At 41.1% G+C, this 15,093-nt stretch overlaps 1 protein-coding gene across 1 annotated transcript in view; it reads right to left on the reverse strand.

Moving 5' to 3' along the window:
- Positions 1 to 15,093, reverse strand: part of LOC114646201 (RAS guanyl-releasing protein 2) — a 220,414-nt gene that overhangs the window by 48,743 nt on the left and 156,578 nt on the right. Inside the window, exon 14 of the mRNA XM_051921194.1 lies at positions 4,108 to 4,249. Coding sequence (XP_051777154.1) covers positions 4,108 to 4,249 — 142 coding nt within the window. The remainder of the gene's footprint in view (positions 1 to 4,107; positions 4,250 to 15,093) is intronic.

Here is a 15,093-nt window from a genome sequence, read left to right on the forward strand (position 1 = left end):
CTGGTTTTTGACTTCACCCCTTCCCATTATAACCACTATAAACCAATACAACATATAGCCTATGATTTAAGTCCAAGGCCAAGGCAACCACATTTAAAATGTAATACATCTTAGTTCTGTCAAGTTTACATGATTGACAAACAAACAAACACAAACAGCTTGCATTTTTTATTTATGCTGATACGATATACAATAGTGCTGAATGTTTATCAATATGCTGATAATTATTTTTGCTAATATGGAGTGAATCAGCAAGATGAATGATTCCATACTAATTCCTTTTAACCATCGATGCATGAGGTAAACTGCTGAGGTATACCACCATATATCAAACTTGTTTGTACACATTGCAAGAAACCCACAAATCAAAAGAAATAATGGTAATTTTACATACCCAAGGGTATCTTCTTTCAAATAAGTTATGAATTTCCAAGTTGTCTACTCTTTCATTATTAAAATATGTGATCAGTGTATGTATATCTTGAGGCAAGCAGTGCATCACAGCTGGGTTACTCTGATTTTATTCAATATCCCACTTACGTCAAGCCACATATAGTGAAAGGCTCATTACCATTAGATAGCTGATGTTCAGAGCATTCTATTGATGTAATACTGTGTATGACTGGTCATTTGTACTACAGATCACAGCTGTGTGTAAACGGAAGGAAAAATATTGCGTATGGTTGATGTAATGTTGCCTATGATTGGTCATTTGTACTACAGATCTCAGCTGTGTATAAACGGAAGCAAATATATTATGTATGGAATAGCTCACCTTTAAGGAATGTTATCCATTGTTACAGAGAAAGCTTGAGTAAATTTCTGAGCAAAGTATTGACTTTATCCATATTACTAACCGAGAATGCTAGAATGCTAAACCGGATGGACGCAGGGACATCCAGCCATGGGCTGTAGCCGCAAAAAGGCGTACTGCGCAGGCGCCCCAAGAAATCCCCCAAGAAATGCCGCGAGAGGCGGCCAAGACCACAGAAAAAAGGAGTGAGCACAGAAAAAAGGAGTCAAACGCAGGCGACGCACACAGCGCCGCACGAGCAAAATACTAACCAAGAATGCTAGAATGCTAAACCGGATGGACGCAGGGACATCCGGCCATGGGCTGTAGCCGCAAAAAGGCGTACTGCGCAGGCGCCCCAAGAAATCCCCCAAGAAATGCCGCGAGAGGCGGCCAAGACCACAGAAAAAAGGAGTGAGCACAGAAAAAAGGAGTCAAGCGCAGGCGACGCACACAGCGCCGCACGAGCAAAATACTAACCAAGAATGCTAGAATGCTAAACCGGATGGACGCAGGGACATCCGGCCATGGGCTGTAGCCGCAAAAAGACGTACTGCGCAGGCACCCCAAGAAATCCCCCAAGAAGTGCCGCGAGTGGCGGCCAAGACCACAGAAAAAAGGAGTGAGCACAGAAAAAAGGAGTCAAACGCAGGCGACGCACACAGCGGCGCACGAGCAAAATACTAACCAAGAATGCTAGAATGCTAAACCGGATGGACGCAGGGACATCCGGCCATGGGCTGTAGCCGCAAAAAGACGTACTGCGCAGGCGCCCCAAGAAATCCCCCAAGAAGTGCCGCGAGAGGCGGCCAAGACCACAGAAAAAAGGAGTGAGCACAGAAAAAAGGAGTCAAACGCAGGTGACGCACACAGCGCCGCACGAGCAAAACACCCCCCCCCCCCCCCCCCCCCCACACACAAGCAACGGACGGGACACACACAAAGAGGACGATTCAACAAGCCCCTGGCACACAAAAAAAAGAGCACGCAAACCCCCATCCCCACACACAAACAAGCAACGGACGGGACACACACAAAGAGGAGGATTTAATCCCATTGCACACGAAACGGGACGCACACAAAGAGGAGGATTCAACAAGCCACAAGCACACAAAAAAAAGAAGCCGCGAGCACCACACAAAGCCCATTGGACACGAAACGGGACAGACTACGGACATAGCACACGAAACGTACACAAAAACGACGATTCAGACCCACGACCACAGTAACATAAATAACAAATGACACACAAAGCCCCATTTCTAAATGAACCGTCCGTATTAAACATACGTCATCTCAACACGTTCACAATATGCAGCATAGGTAGATCTCATTACAATGAGGCACTATTAACCATTCAACCGCAGAAAAGGATCCATATTAACAGTGAGTGCGATCCTCCTTATTACTTATCCATATTTCTCACGCTCAAGAACAAACAAGTCATGAATTCACGATCACAGGTACAAAACGATACCGCTCGGATAACATTACCAAACACAATTCACACTATGCAGCATAGGTGGATCTCATTACAATAAGGCACTATTAACCGTTCAACCGCAGAAAAGGCTCCATATTAACAGTGAGTGCAATACTGCTTATTACGTATCCATATTTCTAGAAGAAAAAATGTCTTGGCTCCAAAAACGCAAAGCTCAACTAAAGCTTCTAACAAACGATGTACCTAAAAGTAAAAACTTTATGAACTGCATTAGATCCTACAATAGTTCATTCGCTTTTGCATCTACCGGAGTAAATATCAGGCCACCAAAAGGCAATGGCCCATACTGCTTTCGCATATGTGCACAAATACTGCATCGCATTGGAACAGTACACCCTGAAACAAATCAACAACGCAAATATGCACAAATCTACATCCTAGATCCACATGACGCAATCTATCAATCAAAGTGCTGCATCGCAACAGGCACGGATTCAAAATGAAACACCTCCCGTCTCAGACATACGTTAACGGCAAGGAAGGCTACAACGGGCTTCTCACACAGCACAGGCAAATCGATTACAGCTCCAAAACAACACGTCCCAAATACTACACATGCAACAACGCGCCTCTCAAACGGCACAAGCAAAACATACACCAGGAAAATTCATTCGGATTAATGAATGTCATTTGCAATCATTGTCATTCAGTTCACTTCCCTGAAGAAACAACTGGCAATACAAGTAATACATTTACACGTTGTTGTCAAAAGGGTCAAATTAGACTGCCTCCTTTACATTCATATCCTGAATATCTACAGAAGCTTCTAACTAACGATGTACCTGAAAGTGAAATCTTTAACAACTGCATTAGATCCTACAAATTGGTATCCACTATGAACATTAACAGTGGCACTGCACGTGACATCCGCCTTGCAAAAATGTTAATTATTGATGAATGTACAATGGCATCCAGTCACTTACTCAACACCATTCATAAACTTCTACAAACGTTTATGAATAATAATATTCGCTTTGGAGGAAAGGTACTTTTATTAGGAGGAGATTTTAGACAGTGCTTAGCTATTCTTCCACATGCCATGCACTCAGCTATTGTTCAGTGCACCTTAAAATACGCAGACAATTGGCATTGCTTTCAAAAGATACAGTTAGTAAAAAAGATACGATGTCCAGAACCAGATCATAACAATTGCTTATTACAACTGGGAGATGGTACACTCACCAATACAGATGGACTTCACCCACATATTATTACAATTCCTCAAGCCTTTATCTGCGACGACTTAGTTACAGACAGATTTGGAACAGCAATCTCATTAGACCAAATGCCCCTTTTAACACAACGCACTATATTATGTCCAAAAAATATTAATGTGGAAAACATAAATACCCAAGTCATTCCATTACTTCCTGGAGAGACACAACTCATTCTAAGCTCTGACAAACTTGACTCTGATCACAACAATAACCATCTTCATTGACATTACAAGTTCTGACCTGGAATTACCTTTTACACTTAAACGGCGTGTACAAAGAAATTTTCCAATAAACCTTTACACTGTGCCACACACTTTATTGTTTGCTTTCTATTTGCATCATCTACACCTTCACACTATTCTATATCTCATTCATACATCACGCTCTTTGTCATTCCCAACACCAGGGGTTGGCGAGCGAAGCGAGCAGGGGGCAGAGCCCCCTAGTTGAGAATGACATGTTTGATGAAGTACTATACAATACAAGTGAACACAGCTAAGAAAAGTGAAACTGTAATCAACATTTTTCTTACTTCAATTTTAAAGTTACAATGATATATGTTAAATATAGATTACACCTACAAAGATACTCACAAAACCAGTGCAGTGCTCACAAAAGGTAGGTTTTAAGTAGGTAGTTTCACAAAATGTATGAATGAAGCCCATTTTGCAGTTTAGTAAGGTGCTTGCTTTCAAGAAGTAGGCTATCATTTCCTCTCGACTGATTCGACCGTCCCTGAAATAAAAAAAGAAAAACTGAGATAAATGTGATTCATCATCTTCTTCCCCAATTCCACTGCTGTAAACATAAGGCTTTTTTTTGTAGTGTAGTAGTGACCAACTAAGATTAGTATTATGTTCCCATTATCCACTGAGCCAGCTGTTAATTACTACATTTGAATAATTTAAGAAAATAGTACATTAGTTAAACAGTGATATACAGGATATTCCTGTGGTGAAACCATACCTGAAAAAATAATACCCTGAGAAAAACTACTAAATAACAAGGTTCATAAATCAGTAACTTTTTTCTTTTTTTACTCACATTAGGAATGAAAGAGAGACTAAGGAATACTGCATGCACTCTTAGATTAATCATTCTCTAGTTACATGCTTGCTACTTGTATGCTAACAAACCTGAAGGCATAACATTTTTCACAAGTATCCACTGCCTTCCTAATAACATACAATACACATGCCATTACTACCTTCAAGCTGTCTATTCCAGTTACAGTGCATTTTCAACCTAGATAAATAAATAAAATAATAGCCTACTTTCCATAAAATGTTTTCAGGTACAAAAAAAAAAAGTTTGATACATATTCCACCATTTGATATGATACTACTGTATCCTGAGCATTTGGACATCCACACACCAAAATAATTTTTATGCACAAGCACCTTTTAGGTAACTGGCTGTCCTGAAACAACAAATAACACAAACTTGTTTCACTTTACATACGTATAGACATTATTCAAAAATCAGTGCTCTTCAAGCTGTGTTTCCAGGATCATTTAAAGTCCATGCCTTCAATTAATTTGTTACTGTGTCACACATGTGCACTTGGTAGACAGTCAAAGGGCTATAATCAGGGCACTAAGAAGCAAGACCAGGGGTTGGCATTGAGTATAATGCCTTTTCTCCTCTCTCTACAGAACTCCAGAATAAAAGACCATATAAACCAATCACTTCCGCCTGACCCTGACCTCACTTCTGGCCCTCACTGATGACATCACTACCGGCACCCTCAGATGACCTCACACAACTTCCTTCCTACAAACACATCCTTCCTCTTCCTTCGCTATACAGTAAAAGCCTGCTGTGTTCACTTGTCATCAGTCCCAGTTTTGGAACTCCAGGAGATTAGTCTCTATAGACTACTTTTTCATACTGCACAGCATATATGGGATGGATCCCCAACTCCTTTTGATTTGTTGTGTGCTTTATTATAGTGGCCTAGTCAGCAAGATACAGCTCCGAAGATGACAGATGAGCAAGACCTGAACACCGTTCTATCTACCATTTTTGCTGATCTGCAGAGGTTGAAAGTACAGATGGGTGAGACACAAACTCAACTCGCACAGTCTGAGGCGCGGGCTGCTATGGTCCAATAAGACCAGGTCTGGGCTCCGTCCAAGGTATTGTTGTTGTTACTTGAGAGTGACAACATCGAAATGTAATTCCTATATTTCAAGCGCACTGATGCCCGACATCACTAGGAGCAAGCAGAGCGGGCTAAAATATTGGCACCATATTTGAACAGCGAAGCACAGTGAGCCTATTATGATCTCCCAGAGGAGCAGGCTGCTGATTATGACACACTGAAGGCCGAGGTCTTAACACTAGAATTACCAAAGCCTACGAAAAAACTCATAAATCCGGCCCACCTTAAATCCCTTCGCACCTGTCCGTCAGCGTGTTTTGTCTTGTAAATGTGCAGATCAAGACAAGCAGCAAGCAACCTACTATTCCATCCCCCCACCGCCGCAGAATGGGCACAAAGTTCTCTCAGCTCATGCCTCGACTATCTGGGAGTCAGGTACCTAGAGATGTATAGGGAAATAATAGATCGTTATTTGTAACACATGTATTTCATGTGTGTTCCGTTTCTACAACAATCTATGTAAACACATCGTTAAAACAGAAACGTTTTCCATATTTTAGTAATAAATGACCAAATGTAGACGTAAACTGTATAATGTGTGAAGCCTGAAGTCCAAAGATCAAATAAACATTTTCACAAAAGGTTCAGGGATGATACAACAGCTTCCGTGGCACAGCAGTGAGAACTGCTGACTTGTAATCAAGAGTTCCCCGGCGGTTTGATCCCGACTGCCTCATATATTTGCCATTTTGAGTAGTGAGCTGCTCTTATTGTTAATATTATACAATAAAAACATACATTTGATTTGCGTCTGTAACAGCCGGTGTAAATTTGTAGTACTTGTAAAAGTTAGCTTTTTTTTCACTTTTATTCTCTCAGTCGCGATCACGATATATACTACCCCACCACCCAGGGAATAACTGTAGATGTTAGTGGTGTTTTGAGACAATGGAACTGGAAATTCTCTGATTTGGATGGATAAAAGCTGACATACAAACACTAGTGAATCTGCCTTATTGGTATCTGTTATGGTGTATAAAATCTACAAATTATTTTCTATATTTTTATTATTACTGTATATTTTGCTCAATCCCAACAAGATGAATTCAGATGTAGGAGGCATTATAAAAAAAGGCATATCCTCTTCCCTTACACCTCACTTCTATAACAGTTGTTCACAGCATAGTGCTAAATTGGTATTACAGCCTGGGAAAGGAATACTGAGCCAATGTTTCAGGGCTAATGATTACTTTATGGATGGACATCTGGGACAACAATTTGGTTTACAGCCTGGGAAAGACGGACATGGCGATGTTTTAAGCAACATTAAAGAACTTTATTATCGAGGAAAAGATAGATTAAAGAGGCCAATCAGGTGCATGCAACAACTATGTGTTGTGAAACCACGGCATGAAACCTTATAATAAATATGCCTCATTTGAAAGCAGCGTCAGAAGAAGAGAAACAGCGACGACGGAAGAGCGACGTCAGAAAAGAAAACAAAGACACGTGTGACCAGTTTTCATCCAATCATCAGTTAACAGCATTTTCATGAACATCGATTGCTAAATCAAATGCCGCCCTGGGACTTTCATCCTTGACATCACTGATTCCTCTCAGTAAGCTTTTTTTTAAAGACTATTTTATCCAGACTTTACTATTGATCTTATTTTCTATTGCTTATTATTGTTCTTTAATAAATAGTAACTTGTTTTCCTCTTTCTATGGTTTGTCTTAATGTGTTGAGTGACTGAAGCAATGAGTTAGATTTCTTTGAGCACCTGGTGCAGCCGGAGATTTGCAATTACCTTTGTGCTACGAGGTTTATTAAGGCTGCGAGTGAGAGCTCCACTCAATAGTAGGGAACAGTACATAAAGTACGGCATTCTTGGCTGATAAATGGCCTATAGTCAAAAGTGGTGAGCCTTTGTATGTTTTAATATTTTCCTACACACCAAAAGTAATATTTAAGTCTGAGATCTATTTAAAACATCGTATGTTGTTTGTGCCGATAATAAATAAGTCTCGATGTGCTGAGAGAGTGATAAGTTGTATTATTCTTATAGCACTTGTGTGGTTTAAAGTGCTAAAAGTTAGCACTTTGTGTGTGTCATTCATAGGGCACTGTTGTGGTTAGGGTCTGAGTGTGTGTATATCTATCTATGTGTATGTTATTATTTAGGGTGTGGGAGTAGATCAATCCAATAACGAACTTGACAAGCGTAAGGGGTAAACAGACACATACAAACGCTGGTGAATCTGCCTTATTCATATCTCATTGTCACTTGAATTTTTTTTATTCAGTTTTATTAAGTGTTCCTGCTCATGCTGAATTAGTATGCACCTTATGGTCCATGATGTCAAAGCCACACTTGCAAAAACAGAGACATAGGTATAGAGAGAGTTGAGAGATATAGCAGAGTTGAACTCAGATGATGACGAGGGTTCTACATCACAGAAAGAATGCATGTCGCACTTTTGCCTTCGCTGTACTTTGTATATAAAAGCCAGATCGAATGTTTTTTACCTATTTACCTTGATTTATTTACTTACTTCCTACAGTGTAAAGTCACAAGTAAACTGCAGAGCTTCCAGTGTTTGATCAACACAGGCATGCTCAAAAAATACATGTGTAATCCCACGAAAAGTGCATGCTGACACTTCAGTTCGCAAGTAATGGTACGAGAATGCAGTCAGACTTCTTTTTTGGGCACATACACCATCCAGATCCAAACCCTAGCATGGAGAGTCACTCGCGTACTGAAGAGTCTATAGTTGCAGGTGGAAGCTGCCATCACTGTACTGTAGCTAGATCGAATGTGATTTATCTATTTACCATTAATTATTTACTTATCTTTCTACAGCGTAAAGTCACAAGTAGTACAGCGACGGAAAAAGTGTGATGTGCATTCTTTCTCCAATGTAGAACCCTCGTCATCATCTAAGTTCACCTCTATTATAGCGCGTCATTATGTGAAAACAGCAGTGTCACATCAGGGGGAAGCGTGAACATGACAGAGAATAAAACTGAATAAAAAAAAAACAAAAACAAAGCTAACCTTTACAAGTACCTTAAATTTAAACCGGCTGTTTCAGACTCAAATGAAATTTATTTTCTTATTCTAAAATAGTAAGAATAAGAGCAGCTCACTTCTCAAAACGGAATCGTCCGGAGTTGAACTTGAGACCTTTTTATTACCAGTCAGCAGTTCTTACTGCTGAGCCACCAAATCAGTCATATTAAAAAGTGTACTTGTTTTGTTATATTTGTAACTTTTGTGAAAGTGTTTATTTGATACTTGGACTTCAGGCTTCACAGATTATATGCTTCATGTCTACATTTTGTCAATTATTACTAAAACATGAAAAATGTTTCTGTTTTAACGATGTGTTTACATAGATTGTTGTTCCAAATAACAATATAGTATTACTCTATACAACTCTAAGCAACTGACATGCAGGTAAACAGACTTGAGCTGAGAAAACTTTGTGTGGCTGTGGGGGGATGTGATAACAGGTTGCTTGCTGCTTATCGACACATTTACAAGACAAAAGACGCTGACGGAGAGGTGTGAAGGGATTTAAGGTGGGCCGGATTTACGAGTTTTTTCATAGGCTTTGGTAATTCTACTGTTAAAAAGATATGGCAAATGCTCAGAACAGCAGGCAAGGGAATGGCGCAGCTGGAAATTTGACCCCATGCGGCCTACCAGAGAGCAAGCATTTGAGATCTGAGGCAAAACAGGACACTGACTATGGCCAGATGTAAATGATATGAGGCAGGTGGTAGAACCTGTGACAACCTCGTGAACAACATTCCAGACAATCTTGCTCAGCCGGTCCGAAGGCAGCCTTATAAGAACCTGGAGGCCTTAATCGAGGTGATCGAGTGTCACCAGACAACCTGCCAATCTGAGACATCCCAAAAGTCTGCCTGCCAAGCCCAACAGGAACATGTCGCCCACCCCAGAGCCAGTAGTGCAGAAATGCAGGACACCTCCTCTCAGCCTGCCCCCTGCTTAACAAACTGATGGACTGCAGTTCGGCCAAAGGAGAAAGGTATTGTGCTCTTGCTAACCCTTTGTCACTTCCTTATACAGGAGAGGTGTTGGTAAACGGGCACAAGGTGACAGCGATGTCTGATTCCGGGAATAACATCTCCACTGTTGCTCACCATTTGATACTGACTCAACAGTGGTTGAAAGGTAAGATCAGACTAACCTGTATTCAGGGGGAAACTCAATGGTACAGCTTCGCCTTATGTGTGATTCACTGGGAAGGAACATTAAGAAAGATCACCACAGCTGTCCTTCCTCCCTATTCAGTCATTCTAGGGCAAGATTGGTCTAACAATAAAAGTGGCATACCACTACTCACTCCTAATTCTAAATTAGGTCTACTAATGGATGGGGATGACTCATCCATGACTGCCTCCACGCCACGTTTATAGCCAGCATCAAGAAGTCATGTAGCCACTAAGTGTGATGTAGTGAAACCTGCGATGGCACCACCAGAAAGGGAGTCTGACGGTGGTGCGGCATTGCGGGCAGAAGCTATGCCCAGTGAGGTCACCCATGACCTTCTTTCTTCGTTATACTTCCAATTTAGGCAAACGTCGGGATCCTTTAACAGTAGAATTACCAAAACCTACGAAAAAACTTGGAAACCCGGCCGACATTAAATCCCTTCGCACGTCTCCATCAGCGCCTTTTGTCTTGTAAATGTGTGGATAAGCCCAAGCAGCCTGCCAAACCATCAGAATGGGCAAGAAGTTCTCCCAGTTCAAGCCTTGATTATCTAAGAGTGAGCTACCTAGAGTTGTATAGGGGAAATAATTTCATGTGTGTTCCATGTCTACAACAGTCTATGTAAACACATCGTTAAAACAGAAATGTTTTTCATGTTTTAGTAATAAATGAAAAAATGTAGACATGAACTGTATAATGTGTGAAGGCTGATGGTCAAATATCAAATAAACACTTTCACATAAGGTACAAATGCAATACGACAGCTTCCATGGTACAGTGGTAAGAACTGCCGAGTTATAATCCAGAGGTCATGAGTTTGAAACCAGCTTCCCTGCAAATTTAACGTTTTTGAGTAGCGAGCTGCTCTTATTGTTAATATTATACAATAAAAACATTGTGACAGATAGGGGCACTCTCGCTCCCTTGAACCCTCGGATCAAACGCCAGACACCAGATAAAAGTCCAATATTTTGACTTTTTATTATAATAATGTGCACAAAGCACCCTCCTCTCCACAATACTCATAAACAATAACAATATTTAAAAAACAATCAATCCTCCACTCTCCCAAACGCTTTGCCACCCTTTCACCCAGCTCAGCTCGACGTCTGGGATCTCCCACAGTCCTTTTATAGTCTGTGACCCGGAAGTGCTTCTGAATCCTGAGTCCATGTGACTTCCTAGCACTTCCGGGTCAGATCAAAAAGTCTTCTTTTCATCCCGGAAGTACGTCATTCCTCCTATCCATGTGACTAGGATGTACTTCCGGGTTATAGGGCACGTACGAGTCTCTGGGCCTCCCTGCAGCGTCTTCTGTTGGCCCCCAAGGTATCCAGCAGGGCTGTAAAGGAAAACTCCACTGTCCATGCTTCCCTGCTGGCATTCGGGGCACCTCTATACTGCATGTAGGGCTCCAACTGGCGGCCTGGGGTATTGGCTGGGATGACTGGTCGGCCATATTCCACAACATACATTTGATTTGTGTTTGTCACAGCTGGTGTAAATTTACAGTACTTGTAAAAGCGTTTTTTTTTTCACTTTTATTCTCAGTCACGATCATGATACAACACCCACCCCCCCGCCCCAGATTTGACGCTTTTAGTTTTTATCTGAAATTGGGAGTAACTGTAGCTGTGAGTGGTGTTTTGAGACAATGTAACTGGAAATTCTCTGATCTGGAGGGATAAAAGCTGACACACAAACGCTGGCGAATCTGCCTTCCTCGTATCTCACCGTCACTTGAATTTTTTTTATTCAGTTTTGTTGAGTGTTCCTGCTCACGCTGAATTAGTATGCAACTTATGGTCCATGATTTGAAAGCCACACTGACAAAAAAACAGAGACATAGGTATATATGATATTTGGAATAACTCATTTTATGACCTGTGCAGTACATTTCGGAAAACACTGTGGCACTGATGCAACATTATCTCTTATATACAGTCGATTCCACTTAATCGGGACACTGTTTAATTGGGGCAGCCGTTTATTTGGGCCAAATTGTAAAGAACAAATACGGACAGAGTAATCGTACATGTTTTCCATTCGGTTATTTGGGCCACCATTCCGCTTATTCGGGACAGGAGTCACTGGCTGTTTTAAAGCTGAGAATGGGTAAGATGAAAATGAAAGAGCTCAGTTCAAAGTAAATTTTCCAAGAATCGCACAAATTAAAGATAAGATAAGGAGTCCCGTTAAGCGAGCCACTCTGGGATGCCCGCAAGGAGCAAGAGAAGGGTTGAGCCAGTGTTATCTTTAGGAGCTTCTTGGTCATTTGCTTCGGGAGCTCCGAAAGTCATGTTTGAAACGTGAAGTGGTGGTAAAGACATTTTGTATGCTGAACTTCGACACCTCCTGTTTGGTAAGTGATAATAAGCAGCAATTTTTTCACCACTTGTTTTAAATTGAGTCGTGCAAATCACCTGAAAAATTACGAATTCCATGACGGTTGATAGAATTCTTATTTTCATTCATGATAGGGTGCTGCTGTTAGGATGCCACGGAAAGACCTAATGCTCTTCGATAAAATTGACTTGCTTGATAAAATCAAAAACCAAGCACCTAACACAAGCACCCGTATGCTGGAGAAGATAACGGGCGTTCTGAAATCAACAATTTTGCGTGTTCTAAAGAACGAGCAGAAATTAAGAGGTGAATGGGCATTGTGAGAAAATGCACAGGGAACATCCCGTAAACGGAAGCGTGAAGGCAAGGAACTCGAAGTTGAAGACGCTCTCAATCAGTGGTTCGCTAAAGTGACTACACGTGATGTAGCTGCACGAGGCGTGCATATCAGTGGGCCTATTCTGAAAGCGAAGGCGGAGGATTTAGCTAAAAAGTTGGGTCATGACGAATTTAAGGCAACAGATGGATGGTTGTCTAGATGGAAATCTAGGCATGAAATTAAGTTCAAGAAAGCACATGGTGAAAAAGGAAGTGCTGATGCTGAAGGCACTGAAAAGTGGAAGTCCAGTAAATTACCCGAGTTGCTTTAGCAGTTTTGTACAGATGACATTTACAATGCCGATGAAACTGGCCTGTATTATCGTGCAACACCTGACGGTTCGCTGTGCTACAAACACGAAATGCTAGTGGGTTCCAAGAAAGAAATGGATTGCGTAATTGTGTTATGCTGTTCTAACATGTCAGGAAGTGATAAAAGGAAATTGTTAGTTATAGGTAAAAGCGCTAAGCCTCGATGCTTTACGGGGCTTAGAATGGATGGATTGTCAGTTCTGTACCATGCAAACAAAAATGCATGGATGACTTCTGAAATTTTTTCAAAGTGGTTGTCAGAATGGGATGTGGAATTGCAGCACAAGTCGAAAAAAATTCTGTTGCTTCTTGATAATTGCGCAGCTCACCCTCACTTAGATTCTTTCAAAAACATTCAATTGGAATTTCTGCCTCCTAACACCACATCCATCCTGCAACCAATGGATATGGGAATCATAAAAAATTTGAAAACTTTGTATCGAGGCAAATTGGTGAGCTACATTCTGGAAGCAATCGAAGAAAATCTGCTGCAAGAAAGTTCAACAGCTACGAACGTTAGTGGAAAGATTAACATATTGCAGGCAATACAATTTGTTGCTGACAGATGGCGAGAAATAAGCCAGAGCACTATCCAAAACTGTTTTGCCCATTGCGGTTGGAAGAACTCTGAGCAGTCGGGAGACACGAACTGACAGCAACTATGTTGATGAAACAACTTTGCAGTTGCAAAGTGTGGAAAATTATGAGGAATTTATCAGCATTGATGACAACATCGAGTAGTACAATGAAAATGAAGATTGTGACGACGAGATCGTTGAGGAAATTGCTGCGAAATATGAAGAGACAACAGATAACTAAGAAACTGACGAAGCCGATGCGCATGAAGAAATTGAGCAAGTGACTCATCTGGATGCCAGGAAATTTATCGGTGGATTGCGATTGTATTTCATGCAGACAGGCAACAAGGGCAGTCCTTTATCTGCATTAGATGCATGCGCTGATTTTGTGCAATGCCAGTCCATAAAGAGAACAAGACAAAGCAAAACCGACGGCTTTCTTAATAAACAGGATTAACTATCAGTAACCACATGTATGAATCGATTTACTACCTTTCTCTTGTTATTTGGATAGAAGGGAATATTATAATGTTTGGATGACAAATTTGTCAAGCCGTTTTTAAAAGAATAAATGGCAATTTATGGTGTGCAACATATATTCAAACGTACGTAACGTCTTTCTACTACACAATTTTACCTTTTTTTGCGAACTATGCATAATTGGGCCAGCCGCTTAATTGGGGCAAAACGTCTCCATCCAGATGTGTCCCGATTAAGCAGATTCGACTGTATATATTTCTCTTCTGGTTCGTCTTGCTTCCACTTCAAAACCGATCCTGCCCACACGCAGCCAAAACGATTTCTCGATTCCTATTCGTCGTCTTCCATTTCATGCACTATACTGGCCTGCTGAACGTAATACATCCAACAAGTACTCGAGATGCTGCCACAACGGTAAAGTAGCTTTACCACTCTTGCGGGAGCCACCTGTGTCTTTACAACAGCTTCTTACACGGCAAACATCAGAAGCTAAAAATTATTGTGAACACATTCGAGAATACAACCCTTCTCTAGCGTTTGTTTCCATGGGTGCACAGATAACTCAATCTCCTGGCCATGGACCATACTGTTTTAAAATACATGGGCAAATTTATCACCAAATCTCTCCACTATATGCTAACACTTCTACCTCTCCAGGATATGGACAGTTGTATGTTTTTGACACAGTGCAAGCTACTAAAGTACGCTTACAAAATAAAGCAAATTCTGCATGTAGCGAAAATGTACTTCTCCAGCTGGATTCCATGCTCAGAACCATCAACCCCTTCGCTAAATCATACAAACACATGCATGAAATCGCTTAGTCCAATCCAACATCATCTGTACGAATGGTTTTCAAGGAAACCCCTAGGCAGGATTTACGATGATACAATGCCCCGACATGTCACACCGATGTTGCAGCGATTTTCGTCTGAGAAGATGGCGAAACGCCTGCCGAAAGGGACATTTGAATCTATCCCATAGGCAACTCCACACTCAATATGAATTGCGATCCTATGGTTTACCCACTTTTACTCCTTTACGGAGACATTGGCTGGCACAAAGATTTACAACATGTTCCCGATAAAAGAACCACCAAGCGAATAAGGCTTACTCAATGCCAATTTTACGCGT

This window comes from Erpetoichthys calabaricus, chromosome 1, assembly GCF_900747795.2.
Source record: "Erpetoichthys calabaricus chromosome 1, fErpCal1.3, whole genome shotgun sequence".
Classification (NCBI taxonomy): domain Eukaryota; kingdom Metazoa; phylum Chordata; class Cladistia; order Polypteriformes; family Polypteridae; genus Erpetoichthys; species Erpetoichthys calabaricus.